The sequence below is a fragment of the Mustela lutreola genome, chromosome 3, assembly GCF_030435805.1.
Source record: "Mustela lutreola isolate mMusLut2 chromosome 3, mMusLut2.pri, whole genome shotgun sequence".
In the NCBI taxonomy this organism is placed as follows: Eukaryota; Metazoa; Chordata; class Mammalia; order Carnivora; family Mustelidae; genus Mustela; species Mustela lutreola.
In genome coordinates, this window is record NC_081292.1 from 150,014,615 (window position 1) to 150,032,382 (window position 17,768).

Sequence of the window (17,768 nt, forward strand, 5' to 3'; positions counted from 1 at the left end):
ATACAGTAGTCTGGGACGGGACACATCACCTCTAGTTCCTGATAGGGGTTTTCTTCATCTACGTTGACCTAGACAGGCAAAGACTTTCAGTTCTGTCAATGAAGGATCTTTAAACAGGTTTATTGAAAGAACATGAAAGTAGGATAGAGAAGTTCTAGATTTTAGGAGCACGTGCCATTTAAGGGAGGGGATGGGTGTGGAAGGAGATTCAGGGCAGCAATACAAACATCCCTAGCCTCACCAAAATAGCATTTTATTTTAAAGGCTTCATGAAGAGAGAAACTGGCATATATGCCTTCATTCAAGTAAAAAAATGCATGTATGTGTATAACCAAGTATAGTGGATATGTATAAAAGGCTGGACACCAAAACTTCTGTGAGGTAACCTGTACTGGTTAGAGTTTACAAGGATTTTTTTCTTTTTTCCCCTCATCATTGTATGTATTGTTTGTATCTTATAGGAGATTTTTGCCAATTTTATGATCAAATCAATAGTAAAACTGAATTCATTGTGATTAAAAAAAACTTGCCGGTACAACTTTGCTTATTTTGCAAATTCATTATAATACTTCATACTTCTATATTACATTTACTTTATTATAATTATATGTTTTGAAGTTTAAGAAAACTGACCTGTTGTTCAACTTGTAAACTTATTTTAGAAAGAATTCTTCCATCAGGAATTAAGAATTCAGACCTGGGGTGTCTGGGTGGCTTAGTTGGTTAAGTGTCTGCCATTGGCACAAGTCATGGTCCCGGGGTCAAGCCCTGCTTCCGGTTCCCTGCTTCTCTCTCTCCCCCTCTGGTGCCCCCTGTGCTTGTGTTCTCTTGTGCTCTCTCTCTCTCAAATAAATAAATAAAATCTTAAAAAAAAAAAAAAAGAGAGTTAAGAGTTCAGACTTGACCTTTAGTTAGTTAGGTAACAGGTCATGCATAAGGATATGATTCATAGTAAATTAAATAGTATGTTGTAATATTTATAGAGAATATTCAGGTTGGAGAAGGATAATGTGATTCTGGCATTTAAGGAAAAAAGGTGAGTTTTAAGAGTTTCAAGGGGTGGCCTAGGTTTTCTTCTCTATCCCATTCCTCTCCACGTGTAGAAATCATAAATGGAAATAAAACCCCAAAGCTTCTAACAGAAACATTTAACAATGTCCTTGAAGCTGGGCTACCGTATTTCTGTCCTTTGATTCAAATTTTTTTCTTATTTTTCTATTTGTAGTTTTTCCTTTACTCTTTTCTACAGAATCTATTGATTTCAGTGACCCACTTCGTATAATTCAACAGTGATTAATAAGTGATCTAATAACTTGTACAGAGCTAGGACTCAGTAAATCTACTGAATGCCATTCAATTCCATTTTCTTCAGCTAAATTTAGTTCCATTTTGAACCAGTAAATCCTGATCTGGGTGTGAATTCTGAGGGATTAAGTATCTGGCATGGTTTTCAACTTGACCTTGCCACTTTCGCTAGTGTTCTCTTCTCTGTGCAGTATTTTCCTTTTCACAGACTGTAAAGCTCAGTGATGTGCATTTCTGTTAAGGGTGCAGTTTTTGCTAATGGCAGGCAGACTTAGTGACTCTAACTAAAGTAAATAATTGAACATCTCTAATCATTAACCAAAATGTTTTACCCTAGTAAGTAGAAACTTCCCTGTGTTCTTATTTTGTAAACGCTTTGGACTTAAATATAGTTTAATCTCAACTTCTTTTTAAAAATTTATTTTGGTGCTGGAAGCTAAAAACCACTCTAAATAGTTTTTCAACTTTAATTCTTTACATTAAATTTATGAAATATTCAAATTTACATATTATACAAAAATTCATATACCCATCCCCAAGATTTAGCAAATTAGTGTGAAGTATTGTGCTTTTATTAAATTCCCTTGGGGAGGATAGAGCTGCCTGAGGTAACCAAGGAGGAGTTTTTACACACAGTGAATTACACACAATGAATCTGGCTTCCGCAGTGGACTAAACACCAGTTCCTGAACACTGGGCGCTATGTTGGGGTCTTAAGGTTGATTATTATGGAGATGGACTCTAACAGGACTCTTAACCACCATCACTGAGGACAAAGTATAGTCTTCGAATAAGTACCTCCTTTTATCCATACTTTTCAATCTATGTAGGAACTATCATTTGCTTATTTTATTTACAGATCATGTTCACGTACTTAAAAGTAGATGAGCTGCATGTAACATCAGCTAATGTTTACGAAGCAGGTTCTATATACTAAGCACTGTGCTGAGTTTTCACACATGCCATTTCCCATAAGCATCCGGACCCTTCTGAGGTGTAGGTGCTCTTACTTTCCTCACCTTATAGATGAGGAGCTGAACGCTACAGAGACACTAGATGGCCATGCTCCCAAGTTCAAGCCCTGGCAAAGCCCAAACAAAGCTCATTTGTTTGGTAAGCATTACACTAGGCCGCCTTCCAACTTGCAAACCCTCTAGAAGCCTCTCTCCAGTTAGACACAAACTCACCTTCAAAAATACCCAGTAGCTCAAGCCTGACTAATGCAGGGGTAGGGCGGTTAGGAGACTATTAGGCGCACACTCCTGAAGGGCACAGCAAAACTAGGACTTAAGCATGCAGCTTGGTTAGACACTGATGGCCTTGCTCGCCTATTTTCTTTCTTTTATTAAAATTTTTTTTTAGCCTTTCATTTGTTTTTAATGTTTCAAGTTTTTATTTAAATTCTAATTCACATATAATGTAGTATTAGTTTCAGGAGCAGAATTTAGTGATTCACCACCTACATATAACACCCAGTGCTCAACACAGCAAATGCCTTCCTTAATCCCTATCCCCCATTTAGCCCATCCCCCACCCACCTCCCTCCAGCAACCCTCAGTTTGTTCTCTGTAGTCTCTCAGGGAGCCTGGCTGGCTCAGTCACTTAAGTGTCTGCCTTTGGCTCAGGTCATGATCCCAGGATTGGCTCAGGCATGATCTCGGGGTCTTGGGATCAAGCACTGTGTCAGGCTCTCTGTTTCTCCCTCTCCCTCTGCCCCTACCTACCCCACTCCCTGCTTGTGCTCTATCAAATAAATAACATCTTTTTTTAAAAAAGTCTTTTTTGCCTCCCTCTCTTTTTTCTTTCCCCTGTGTTCATCTATTCTTTTTCTTCACTTCTACATATGAGTGAGATCATATGGTATTTGTCTTTCTCTGACTGACTTATTTTGCTTAGCTGAATACCCTCTAGCTCCATCCACATCCACATCATTGCAAATGGCAAAATTCCATTCTTTTTTATGGCTGAGTAATTTAATTCCATTATACACACACACACACACATATACACACACACACACACGTGTGTGTGTATATATATACATATGTATGTGTATATATATACACACACACACATACATATGCGCACACACACACACACGGACACACACCACATCTTCTTTATCCATCTCTCAGTTGATGGACACTTGGGCTTTTAACATGATTTGGCTTTGTTGACAATGCTATTGACATCAGGGTGCATGTGCCCCTCTGAGTTGGTATTTTTGTATCCTTTGGGTATATATCTAGTAGTGCAATTCCTGGGTCGTAGGGTAGCTCTGTTTGTAACTTTTTGAGGACCATCCATACTGTTTCCCAGAGTGGCTGCACCAGCTTGCATTCCCACCAACAGCGTAAGAACATTCCCCTTCCTCTGCATCCTTGCCAACGTCAGTTTCCCGTGTTGTTGACTTTAGCCATTCTGACCCATCTCATTGTAGTTTTCGTTTGCATTTCCTTGTTGATGAGTGATGCTGAGCATCTTTTCATGTGTCTGTTGGCCATCTGTATGCCTTCTTTGGAAAAATGTCTATTCATATCTTCTTCCCATTTCTTTTTTCAAAGATTTTGTTTAATTATTTGTCAGAGAGATATATATATATATATAGAGAGAGAGAGAGAGAAAGCATGAGCAGGGAGAGGGGCAGAGGGAGAAGCAGGCTCCCCACTGAACATGGAGACTGTTGCAGGGCTCAATCCCAGAACCCTGGATTCATGACCCGAACCAAAGGCAGACACTTAACTGATCCACCCAGGCGTTCCTTTGCCCATTTCTTAACTGCATTATTTGTTTTTTTGGGTGTTGAGCTTGATAAGTTCTACATAGATTTTGGATACTAACCCTTTATCAGATATGTCATTTGTAAATATCTTCTCCCATTCTGTAGGTTACCTTTTGGTTTTGTTGTTTGTTTCCTTTGCTGTGCAGAAGGCTTTTATCTTGATGAAGTCCATATAGTTCATTTTTGCTTTTCTTTCCATAGCATTTTGTATGGGATCTCATGATGTGTTTACTTAAGCAGCTGTGGTGGTTTAGTGAATCTGCTTTCTAGAAGTTGTCCTTCTTGGGTTAGAAGTGCTCTATTCTTGTATGCTGGCTGCATATACTGCACCCACATTCCTCAGTATACACCACTTTTCTTGGTTACAGTCTATTTAGGAACACCTAGAACTTCTAACTCGAATGCTTCTTTTCCTCTTGGCTTTTACTCAAGAAAAGACTGTTTGCAGTAGATATGGAACATCCCTTTCTCTCTCCCTCCTTTTTTTTTTTTTTTTTAAAGATCTTATTTATTGGACACAGAGGAGGAGAGAGAAAGGAGAGGGAGCACAAAAAGTAGAGGGAGAAGCAAAGGGAGGGGGAGAAGCAGGCTCCTTACTGAGCAGGGAGCCCGATGAGGGGTTTGATTCCCAGGACCCTGGGATCATGACCTGAGCCGAAGGCCGAGGCTTAACCGACTGAGCCACCCAGGCGCCCTAGGACATCCCTTTCTCATGGTCCAGGGTCTCCTCTACTTTGGTCTTAATAGTGATGTTTTATTTTAATACAAAATAACTCCCAAGTCTGATTTATATTTACCTTACCTTTCCTTCTTAGCTGATTATCTAAACTGATCATTCGTATTCCCTGAAAACTTCTGCCCTTTGCCTATCCTACATAAGTTGTTAAATTTACATTTTTGTCATAAACGTAGTAAGTCTTAACCATTAATTATAGCATGGAGTCTAGTTATGACAGGTCACTTGCATCTTTCTGGTACCACTCAGTGACAGTCATGCTGTCTTAACATTTTCCTTCCTGGTCTCTGTGGTTCCATTGCAGCTCTATAGTGTATGTCCATTTGTTTTCATGTTATACCTGCACAACAGGGTCAAGGGAATTAAATTCTGTAGGATAAAGTTATAAAAGATGTCCTCCTTCAAAAAGTTCATGTCTTTGCTCTGCTTTTCCCTCAGCTGCCTTCATAAATGCTATTGAAAATGTTTTAGTAAAACTAAAGTCTGTATATTTTGACAAATTTTAAATTCCTTATCCATAGAAATATAAATATCCTGTACAAAAATAAAAGTTTGCTTATTTTAAGACCTCTGGGGACATAAGTGAAATATGTGAGTCTATTTTTATTTTGCCTTTGAGTTATGGATAGGTTCATATAAACTTTGGAGTCTGCCATATAAATTCTACCCTTTAGTTTCTATACAGTATGTTTTATTATGACCAAAATTTAAGAGCTCTAACTCGTAGAAAGATTCTGTCATTTGAAAAATTCATGACTAATTCAAGTCATGACTGCTTTTATCAGGTAATAGAAAAGGCCAATAAATGACGGTGATTGGGAATCTGGCACAAAGAGCAACACAGGTTTGCATCCTAAACCTCATGAAAGCAATCAGTCTAAGCACAGGAAACAAGTTTTCAGCGTGGACATAGGAGGAAAATCAAATGCTGCCCCAAATTTGTGCATTCAGCAGTTACTTATTGATCACTAACTATGTTCTTACCAGTAAAGTAGGTCTGTGAGAGAAAGGAGTTGTGCCTTGATAGGGCTTTATAGAGTAAATTCACCTGAGAAATAAAATGACATATTCTACAGCTTTTGATAGTTACATCATCATTTTGAAAAGTGAAGTGTTGCATTATTTAAGAAGAATTTTTCACCTTTTTCCTAATGACTTCTCAACTTGTTAATTTTATAAGATAGCAAATGAAAGTTTCCAAGCACAGGGATATATCATTAATCAATAAGAAGAAAACTTTATATTCTACTCAAAAGGATATTTAAATACTACTCATCCAGCTGTATGTTATAGTGCATTTCTTCTCAGCCCTTTATTGCCAAGAGTCCTTCTTCTGATTGTTTCAAAAGTCCAAATGGCAATTAAGGATCTGTGTCCACATCCACTCTGGAGGGGGACAGGGGTAGAGGGAGGGCCCTTAGGTTTAATCAGAATTGGCTGTAGGGACTGAATCAATCTGGGTTTGGGTGGCAGGTTTTAAGTCTTTCCTTGCTGGATTAGGTCTGGGTATATTAAGTGGAGATCAGATAAGGGTCCAGGATGGAGGCACAAGTTTGGAATTAATTGGCATATGAATAATACATAAATCCAAGGGAATAAAGGAGATTACCAACCGAGTGAACATAGACACTGAAGAGCGTGTTCCCAAGGACGGAGATGAGAAGGAGCCCTAAGAGAAAATGGAGCATTGAGATCTGTGCAGAGTAGGGATGTGGTAACCTGGAAGTAAGAAAAAGAATTGTGAGAGTGTGGCCTATTCTGTCGAGTGCTACAGACAGATCAAATAAATGAGTTCTAAAAATTAACCACTAGTTTCGTGGTGGTGGTGATCATTGATGACTTTGATAGGAATAATTTTACTGGATCAAAAGTTGGGAAATATCTGGTTGGAAGTGTTCATGTGGGGGATGAGAAGTTGGAGACAAAAAAAAACAAACAAACTATGAACAACTCTTGGAAGCAGGTCAGTCATAAAGAAAAAGAGTGAGACGACGTGGCAGTGCGCCAGGGGGCGGCAGGTGGCGCTGAGGCAGGCCTGTCTTCAGGTCCATGGACAGTCACATGCCAGGCGTGTGAGCGCTGGCTCTGGAGAGAGCCGGTGACCTCAAGTGACCTTGCCGTGGGTAGACATAAATTTTTGAGATGTTTGTCATTAATACATTAGTACTAAAAAGGAAAGATTAATCGAGCCAGCTGTTTTAACGTACAGACATTCTTCCCTTTCCGCCTCTTGCTCTACATCCATATTTTCTCCCTATTTTTCTCTGAAAGCTAGTTTTTCACTCTTATGCTTATGGGTCCTCCACATGATAATTGGTTATTCGTATGCCATTCTTCCATCCTGGCCTAAGATTTTTGAGAAGGACCCTATTTTATTTTGCTGTGTTTCCATCTCCTAGCTCAGCTCCTGGCACACGGCAGATGCACCCTAAATGTGTTTTGAAGGAATGACTCTTATGTTGCATCTCGGCATATGAAGTAGTCGATGTAAAGGTCAGGATCTTCCCGGAGTTCGCTATTCATTTCTAAACAGAGATCGTGTCTGGTCGTTTTGTTTCCCAGAGCCCGTGTGGAACAGGCATTGTGAGGACCGGCTCTCTGCAGCTCAGCAGCACATCTGCCGGCAGTTCATCTTTGAAGAGGACAAAGCGAAAAGCACCTTCCCCACCCTCCAAAGTACCCCTGCATCAAAGTGATGACAACAGTCCCAGCACTGGTAACGTGTCTTTTCCCATTAACATTACGTGTGCATTAGGTCTTATTTCAGACAGACAGTCAAGTGATAGAGGTTATAAATCAGGTCTTCTTACTAAAAGATGATACTTACACTAAGGCTTTTTAATTAATTTTAATAATATTTAGATAGCCCCTGATTATTCTCACTTAACTACCTTTTAAAAATCCGCAACATAAAAAAAAAAAAAAATTGCCTGGCTCCCTGACCCTCAGATTGAGTGTGTGGTCATCTGTGAATCTCTTCAGGACACTCTCGTTCCAGGATTGACTCCCTGTAGGAAGGGGGAGCTAAGTCGATTTTAGTTGCTTCAAAGCTGGATGGTGAAATGGCTTCTAACAAAGTTAGGGCTATCTCTTCCCAAATTACATACACATGAATTAAGCTACTAAGGGATTACTATATCTGTGACTTGTTTGTAAGGTGTACTGCTTCTGTCTCCCAGTCTTGCAGGCAGGATGCGCAGTTCCTTCGGACGGTGTTTTGGAAGCAAACTCTCCTGATCGGCTGCCCAGCCCAGGTAGGACACCTTTACTCCACATCACGTAGTTCCTGGAAAAAGACATTTCAAGGTCGTTGAGGAATGAATCTAGTTATAATTCTCTGTCTGTGAAAGAGACACAGATGCTTTGACTCTTCTTTCGCAAATTTTACATTCTGAAACGAAAAAATTTCCACCCTGGGTTGAGTATGAAACTGACAGGACTCAAAATTTTAGTTTTGTGATAGTACCGAAAGAACTTTCCTTATGCCAAGTCTGGTTACTAACGTGTCATTCCTCCAAGAGGAATGACACATGTTAGTTAGGAATGTACCTTAGTGTGTTCAGAAGAAACTTACACCAGTGTGTAAGGTACCATTGTTTACACAACTGTCGTAGGTATGAATCTGATGTACATAGTGTCCTAGTTAAGCGGTAAAAATTTGTTATCTTGAAGTATTTCCTATTATATGGTGTCATTTTGGATTCTTTAAATAAATGAAATGCCAGTAAAAATTAACTTAATACTGTTTCCCTATGTTTTAATAGTAGCTATTATAAGAATAAATATGGTAAAATTTCTTAATTCTTAGACTTAATGTTAGCTATAAATGAATATGAAAGACTAATGTCTAACTAAAAATAGAATATTACTCTGTCAGCACTTTAGCATGGGTATAATTTTATAGGTATGAAAATTGCTCAATAGAACCCTATCTAGTTTTTATAATTAATGTTCATAAGCACAGGAGAAACTCAGGAGCACCCAAATGCTCCTAAATCTTTTAATACTTAGGTGATTTTTAGGAATTTGAGATTTTGACCCATATTATATAAGAATTCTCCTGTCCTCTGTGATTAAGAACATTATTCTTATATAACTAGTCATGACTTTTCTTATTTCTTAAGTCTTACCCAGAATAATATCAATGATACCTCAGGTTTCTGGACCTCCAGCACCTTTGAAAATACTATTTCATGCTATAGTCTCTTCATTTGCTGTATTTGCAGAATTTATTTGCGAAAGATAATGGTCTTTAATATTTTGTCTGTCTGCCTTTTGTAATGCATTTTGCATGCCTTGACTTTCTGGAAAAGCTCAAAACATGTTTAAATTTGCTGTTTAGAAATCCTTTGTCAATTGAATTAATGTTAAACCAAGTACTATAAGATCTTTCAACTTTGAAATGTACATGTTAGCATAATACATCATGTCAGTTAACCATAATCCTGGTATATTTTTCATGTTCAAAATCTTAAAAGATCCCAACCATCTATATATATTTGCCAACCTCATTAAAAAACCTAAAGTAATATTTGTATTTATGTTCAAATGTTGAAGTTGTTCTCAAATAAAACTTCACAGTAAAAAAAAAAAAAATTCCTTTTTTTTCACAAAGGAATTTTATTTATATAATATCAAACCATATAAGTGAAATGAGAAGATTCAGAAGTATTAGAAAGGAGGTGTGAATGCTATTCAGACTTTGCTTGGTATCTATTCCCCCCCCCCCAGCCCCCGTTAGCTCTTCTCGTTTAACACATGGATAATTGTGAGCTAATAGATCTGATTTATTCGAAATGCTTCTTGTTCTCTGCTTGCCTTAACTCTGTTTACTAAGTGCCATTTCCACAGATTTTACTTCTTTGGCAGACTCCTCCCTTGGCCCCGGGCTCCCCAGTCACGAACACTGTACTGTGCCCAGACTGCTGGATGAACCCTCTCTCTCTGAATGCCCTGGAACGCCTGAGGCGGCCGTAACATCTCTGACATGTAGGTGGCTGGGCCTTTCCTGCCTGGTGCTTGGTTTAATGCAGATTAAGATTATCACCAGGTCAGCATTTCATTACTTGGCTACCCTTTGTGTAAAAAGGTCTCAAAGAAATACTAGTTTCCTCCTTTCACTCAAAAATTCTCTTATGGGTTTGGAGGTTATGATGTTTTCCCTAACCAGATGAATATGACAAGGCCTAAGATGAATAAAACAAGTGGTTCTGGAGGACTTCAGCTTTTCTTCTATTAGGCTTTCTGCTTTTTTTGGCAAAACTCTGAACTCTGTATTTTCAGTGTTCAATTTTATGAATATTAAAGAATATATATATTATATATATATAATTTTTTTCTTTCTTTTGTTATCTAGTCCTGGCTTACTTTCTGAAGTATTGCTTTTGATTGGGATTTTTCTATTAAATTATTGGAATTATTTTGTTACCAGATGGCAAAAATTTATAGTTAGGTAATACTTGCATTTCATTATAAATAATTTTATTCAATTTTTTATTAACTCAAAATGAGTCCTTATTTAAAATTATTTAAAATTAATGTCACATACTGTTTATAGTAATGCAAAATTGTGCAGCCAGTTTGGAAAATAGTTTGATAATTTTTTTTTTAAAGATTTTATTTATTTGACAGAGATGAACAATGAGAGGGGGAACACAAGCAGGGGGAATCAGGGAGGGAGAAGTAGGCGCCCTGTGGAAAAGGGAGCCCACTGTGGGGTTCGATCCCAGGACCCTGGGATCATCACTTGAGCCAAAGGCAGATGTTTAACAACTGAGCCACCCAGGCACCACGACAAATTTTTAAAAATAAAATTTAAGCATTCATTTTTCTGTATAGCCCAGCAGTCCCACTCCTAGGGATTTTCCAAGAAAAAATGAAAACCTCTGTGCACACAAAAACTTAACATGTAAATTATTTTAGGATTTTTATTCATAATTGCCCCAAGTAGGAAACAACCCAATGTCCCTAAACTGAGGAACGGATGAACTATGGTCAGTCTGTACATTGGAATGCTACCACCTACCCATCCAAAGGAATGAATACTACATGCGGTGACATGGCTGAATCTCCGAAGCCTTGAGTTAAATGGGGAAGCCAGTTGTAAATGGCTAGATGTTGAATGATTTCATTCATATGACATTCTTGCAAGGGTGAAACTATAGAGAAAAGAGTAAGCAGGGTCTAGACTTAGGGGGAAGGGAGGATCACCAGAGGACCTGGGGTTTTTGGAGATCGATGGACTTGTTCTATATCTTGATTTTGAGTGTAATAATTAAACTTTCAAAAGATGACTTCTGTGATTTTTTAAACATTTATACTTTCAAAGTTGTTAAATCTTAAAACTTTACAAAGATTTTGAACACTGTGACTTTGAAAGCGACTGTTCTTCCCTTAAAACTTATGAAGCTGGAATATGATCATTGTGCTGCCTTATTTGTGGAATTTGTTGTTTACAACCCTCACCGAGTCTTTTTTATTGTCCTAAAATGTGGCCATCATATAACATATACAAAACAAAGTTGATTTTTTATTTTTCAAAGCTTGGGGCAATTTATGCTAGTCAACTAACCAACTCTGAAAGTTTTTTTGGATTATTAGAATTTTAATTTTTTATTTTATTTTATTTTTTTAAATACTTTATTTATTTATTTGACAGAGAGAGATCACAAGTAGACAGACAGAGAGGGGGAAGCAGGCTCCCTGCTGAGCAGAGAGCCCAATGTGGGGCTCTATCCCAGGACCCTGAGATCATGACCTGAGCTGGAGGCAGAGGCTTAACCCACTGAGCCACCCAGGTGCCCCGGAATATTAGAATTTTTAAAAATAATCACAATCTTTCCTAAGACTTTTAAGAATAGGAATACTCTTCAAGCTAATAAAATATGTATATACACATATGTAATATGTATATATATATATATATTTTTTTTTAAGCAAGCCTATATGATGCTTATAACTACCAAGTTATAAAATTTCAGAAAAATAATTTGAAAACATTTTTGAAATACATAACTCATTCTTTAACTGAGACTGGTTTCTCAGTGAGGAGTCCTATACTCAAGTTGAAGTACTTTTCTTTTCTTTTTTTTTTTTTTTTTTTTAGGATTTATTAGAGTGAGAGAACATGGGCATGCCTGTGCCCACCAGTGAGGAATGGTGGGGGAGGGGCAGAGGGTGAAGGAGAGACTCTCAAGCAGACTCCCTGCTGATTGTGAATCCCAAGGCAGGGCTCATCCCAGGACCCAGAAATATGTGACCTGAGCTGAAATCAAGAGTCAGATGCTAAACTGAGCCACCCAGGACACCTATATGAAATAGCTTTGATGGGCAAGAGAGAAATAGGGATAACAATAACTTGCTAAGCGTTTCCTCAGTTAAACTAATTTGCAAGGAGCTTAAGATATGCTAAGGGGCCATTTATAAAACACATTTGCATCTAAACTGGAACAGACGTTAATTTTCTCAAACAGTTTTCAAATTATATAAATGTACTCTTACTGCACAAACATGATATACTATTGTAGGCACATAATATTATACATTGGTATCATAATGATGCTTTCACATGTCATAATAAAATAAGACTTGCCAAAATATATTTTTTAAAAATTCATTTAAATTCAAATTCTTTAATATTTTTCCTGTTGAGTAATCTCCTTTTTTTACTCACAATGAAACTGTCAATAAAAGTCTCCATATTTGTTTGTTAAATAGCATAAATAGCATACTTTTCTGCCTAGAGATAAAATTAAAGACATACATTACTTTAAATACTTAAGTACATTGAAGTTTTTATTAAATTTTGTGGATGTGCTGATCACTATAATCTAATGCTACACCATCCCCCTCCCCCATTGTGGTAAAATTAAATTTTGTTCAGCTGCTATTGTGTAAATGGCAGTGTTAGATTATACTTAAATAAGCAAAGATTCAGAGACTCATTCTTTGGTTTAAATTAAATTTCACAGCTACTGTGGATACCAATTAGGATGTCTCCTCTTTTAATCTGTTGGACATTTGTTGTTGGTACTAAAGGAACAATGACAAAACTCATTCTTATACAATGAAATATTAACTGCAGCTTTTGAAGAGAATCATTCTTTCACACACACACACACACACACACACACACACACTGATACGGGATGATTTTTTCAGCCATAGTTAAGTGGAGAAACAGAAGGTGAAAAATATCAGCTATAGTATGCTTCCATTTATATTAAATGGACCCATAAAAAAGAAGGAAGCATGAGTATGCGTATCTGCTTGTATGCTCATTATACTTTCTTTCTTTTTTTTTTTTTTTTTAAAGATTTTATTTATTTATTTGACAGAGAGAAATCACAAGTAGATGAAGAGGCAGAGAGAGAGAGAGAGAGGGAAGCAGGCTCCCTGCTGAGCAGAGAGCCCAATGCAGGGCTTGATCCCAGGACCCTGAGATCATGACTTGAGCCGAAGGCAGCGGCTTAACCCACTGAGCCACCCAGGCACCCCTACTTTCTGATAATATGTAGGAAAAACCTGTTAAAGGAAGTTGCCTCTGAGAAACTGAGTGGGAATAATTTTCATTGTATAATACTCATATTTTCAAAAAGTATATTAAGTGTCTAAATGGCTTTTAATTCTGGTTTTGTATTAGAAGCACCTTAGGAGCCTTAAAAATTCCTGGTGCCACCCTTCAGAGATTTTTTTTTTTTAAGATTTTATTATTTATTTGACAGACAGAGATCACAAGTAGGCAGAGAGGCTGGCAGAGAGAGAGGGGGAAGCAGGCTTCCTGCTGAGCAGAGAGCCTGATGTGGGGCTCAATCCCAGGACCCTGGGATCATGACCTGAGCTGAAGGCAGAGGCTTTAACCCACTGAGCCACCCAGGTGCCACCCCTTCAGAGATTCTGATTTAACAGGTGTGGAGAGGGTGTAAACACACTGGTATTCTTTTTATTTATTTATTTATTTTAAAGATTTTATTTATTTATTTGACAGGTCACACAAGTAGGCAGAGAGAGAGGAGGAAGCAGGCTCCCTGCTGAGCAGAGAGCCTGATGCGGGACTCGATCCCAGGACCCTGAGATCATGACCTGAGCCGAGGGCAGCGGCTTAACCCACTGAGCCACCCAGGCGCCCCAACACTGGTATTCTTAAAAGGGGCTCAGATAGTTCTCCGTTGTAGTTCTGATAACTTCTGAGTCAGATTTTATAAGTATACTTGTATAGATATAAAATTTTAAAATCTCATGTTCTTTTAATTAATATTTAGAGCTATTATATGAATGTAAAATCATTTAAATTCAAAGATACATAGCTATCTCTCAGACTGAGACATGTAACTTGAAGATTATGAGTTTAAATAACTTTTTTCTCTACCATGAATAAAACCTAGCATGATAGCATATTATTTTTAGAATTGTATATGTCCAAGATAATTTGGCTATATGTTAATGTGATTACTCATCATTAGAGGATTATTTTCTTATTAGTTTTGGGTGAGCATTTAAAAGAGTCCAGCTAATTATTATTTTTAAAATTCCTTTCTTGCTGGGATTGCATAGGATGAATGAGGCAAATTAATATTTAGGATTATATCTTCATTTCTTTGTAGCTGGAATAAGCTCTGATCATAGCCTTGAAGAGATAGATGAAAAGGAAGAACTGAGTGAAGTGCCCAAAGATGAGACTGAAAATATTTCTCTGAAGTCACAAGCCATTCCTTTTGGATCTACTGATATAATAAATACACTGAAAAATGATCCTGACTCAGCCCTTGGCAATGTTACTGGAGAGTCCTCACAGAACTCCAAAGAAGAAAAACAAGAAGCTAGAAACACAGATAGACAGTAAGTAGTCTATTTGCTGGAAGTGTCGGTGATGGTTTGTTTAATGAGTACTAGTCTCTGAATTATAGATCTGATATTATAAACACAAATATAGTAGTCTCTTTAGTTTAGACTCTGTTCACCATCATTATCAGAATGCTTATTAATAAAGTATCCATATGCATGTTTTGTTTTTAAATAAAATCAAAATCAACAGTTCTGGTATCCCTGTGTGAGACAAACCATAGCATGTAGTTAATTTGTGACTCAAATATAAAAGTATCTCTTTGAAAAATATATGTTTATAAAAAATAAAAAATTAATTTAAAAAAATGTAAAAAAAAAAAGTATCTCTTTGTATTGTATGGGTTTTGCGTATTTTCTGTTTGATCTAAATGAAACATTTAATTTTTAAGTTTCACCAAATGCTTCTCAAGAATTTTCACTGATGTATAAAACAATTCTGCATATTAAATTATGATGTTAAGTTACTAATTTAGTTTTTATAGTTAACTTTATAATGCTGAGAGAGCACTTTCCACTTGGCCCTAGGAATTGAAGTCAATACTACAGTATGCTTATATTGTGTTAGAAATGCCACCTCATGAGTAAAAATGAAATTAAGTAAGCAAAGTAAACCATATTCATCAAAGTTTTACTATAATTTTCATGGGAGTGTCACCAAATTAAACCCTTCTATCACTAAAAATAAGACAAAAAAACAGTTGAGGTCAGCCCACATCCTGATTTGCCAGAAGTTGGCTTTGTCAGATGAAAGACTTAAATATTTCATTCAGTCTCCTTTTTCTTTAAAAGACAAATAATAATAACAGAAAGACACTGTTTTTGGAAAAGTATCCATTTTACCAGGCTTCTTAGATCCTTCCTTATAATAGGACCACTCTTTGAAAGCTAATGGTTCATAGCAGCATTTCCTCTCAGGTTTTTTTTTGTATTTTTTCTTTGCTATTAAATTTCCAGTATTTGGCAGAAGAAAGATGATTATTTCAATCCATCTGTCTTTGGAAATTATTGCCTCTTTTCTCATCTGGCGCGTGCACGTGTATGTGTGTGTGAGTGTTTAAATAGTATCAGTATATAACATATAATATCCTGTTTTGCAGAGGGCCACACATAATGGTTTATGATGCAAGTAGTGGAGAGAGGGTAGTTGACAGTTTAAGAAACTTGAAGTCATTGGGCCCACACCAGGAGAATGGTGAGTTCCATAAACACTAATAGCCAATGTTTTCAGAGCACTTACTGTATGCCAAAGGGCCATTCTTAAAACTTTATATACAATAACTCATTTAATCTTGTCTATTAACTCATTTACAGGTCTTACTATTTTCAGTTCCACTTTATGGTTCATTGAACCACAGTGATGCTATGTAATTCACAAGGGTTCCCGTTAATTAGTAAGTAGCGGACCCTGGATTTGAACTCAGGCAATATTACTGTCACAAGTGCTATTAACTACTGTGTGTACTGTTTTTGTTGTTAAATCTTAGACGTTGTTTAACCTAGATCTTGGATCTTAAAGATGTATACTCTGTGCATCCATTTGTGATCTATTTCCCTTTTTTTTTCTTTTTACTAACTCCCAAGTCCAAAACTGTTTTACTTAGGTGAAACTTGTCTACATGATTTTTAATCTAATTGCATAATGTTGACATCTAATTATGTGATGTTATTTACCAGTATCTTCCACACCCCAACTCCCTAGTCAAGATGTTTCTTTGCTTTGTTATATTTCACTCCATTCTGTCTTTAAAACTATGCTCATTTTTTTTCTTTGCAAGACATATGATTTCACCCATTCATTCAACTATCCACCAAATCCTGTCACTTCACTAATTTTGTTACTTGCTTACTAGAAGCCATGTATTTCTCTAAAAGGTCTTGTCGGCTCAACCAGATTGGGCAGTCTTTTGGATCAGAGAAATTACATCCAATACTTTGAATTCCTCATAGCACCTAGTAGAATACTGACCTATTGTTAAACTATACAAGTCATCAACTTAAGATTTTTTTTTTTTTACTTTACAATGGTGTGCAAGTGATACACACTCCATAGAAACTGTACTTTGAATTCTAAATTTTGGCATTTTCCTGGGCTAGCAATGTGCTGTGTGATACCTTGGCACAATGCTGGGCATCAGCAGCTCTGGCTCCCAGTTGGCTTTCCAATGGTAAGAGCCCTCACATCTGCCACCATTCTGCTGTTCACTTTCAGTACAGTAGTTAATAAGTTACATTAGATACTCAGCCCTTTACTATAGAAGAGGCTCTGTGAGAGAATGATTTTGCCCAACTGTAGGCTAAAGTGTTTTGAACACATTTAAAGTAGTATAGTATTCTGTAATATTCTGTAGCTTAGATGTACTAAATGCATTTGACTTAACAATATGTTCAAGTTATGATGGAATAGGTTACAGTGTAACCCTATCATTAGTTGAGGAAGATCTGTACTTAAGGTTGAAGTTCAGAAAAATGACACTACAGAAATAGAAGATGCGAGGAATGCACGTATTATAAGAAGATATGAAGGAATTTGCTTATGAATTCTCATAGTCCAGTCTGTTATATTAATATACAAAACTAGGTGAAGATTCTTAGAAAACATAGGCATATACATATTCATATTTGGATAAAATGTTGATTATTCCAGTGTCACAAGTGGATAGACTGATGTAGATATATGTTGTTTTACCTATGTAGGATGTGTTGGTTATTTCAAATAGGTCTCTGGTTCATTTTCCCCATGATCAATACCATCCTGAGATAAAATACTTAGAAGTTCTAAAAGTATATAATTTCCCCATCCTTTTCCTCTTGATTCAGTTCTTCACAACATACATTCTGATGGCCAATAGAATTTTACTGAGAAATCATGCTGCTTCCTTTTTTTAAAAATGATGGATCATTTTTGCTAAGATTTTGGCATCAAAATCTTAGTGCTATGGTCACAGGTGTATTTCTATAAGAATATTTTTTTGGTTTACATTTGATTTGCAATGACCTCTGTTAACTCTAGGTGGGGTTTTTTTTCTGTTTTTTAAAATTAAAGTATTTAGGCAATTTTTAAAATAAATTATTTTTATTATCTTAAAAACAGTTTTATAGTTT

The 17,768-nt window shown here is 36.7% G+C and overlaps 1 protein-coding gene across 10 annotated transcripts in view; it reads left to right on the top strand.

Moving 5' to 3' along the window:
• Nucleotides 1-17,768, top strand: part of COBLL1 (cordon-bleu WH2 repeat protein like 1) — a 171,405-nt gene that overhangs the window by 141,304 nt on the left and 12,333 nt on the right. For 6 of the 10 annotated variants that reach the window (XM_059167151.1, XM_059167146.1, XM_059167148.1 and 3 more), the window contains 5 exons: nucleotides 7,386-7,539; nucleotides 8,003-8,077; nucleotides 9,675-9,812; nucleotides 14,426-14,660; nucleotides 15,764-15,858. In XM_059167151.1, coding sequence (XP_059023134.1) covers nucleotides 7,386-7,539; nucleotides 8,003-8,077; nucleotides 9,675-9,812; nucleotides 14,426-14,660; nucleotides 15,764-15,858 — 697 coding nt within the window. The remainder of the gene's footprint in view (nucleotides 1-7,385; nucleotides 7,540-8,002; nucleotides 8,078-9,674; nucleotides 9,813-14,425; nucleotides 14,661-15,763; nucleotides 15,859-17,768) is intronic. The other 4 variants (XM_059167147.1, XM_059167149.1, XM_059167153.1 and 1 more) reach the window with 2 other exon arrangements.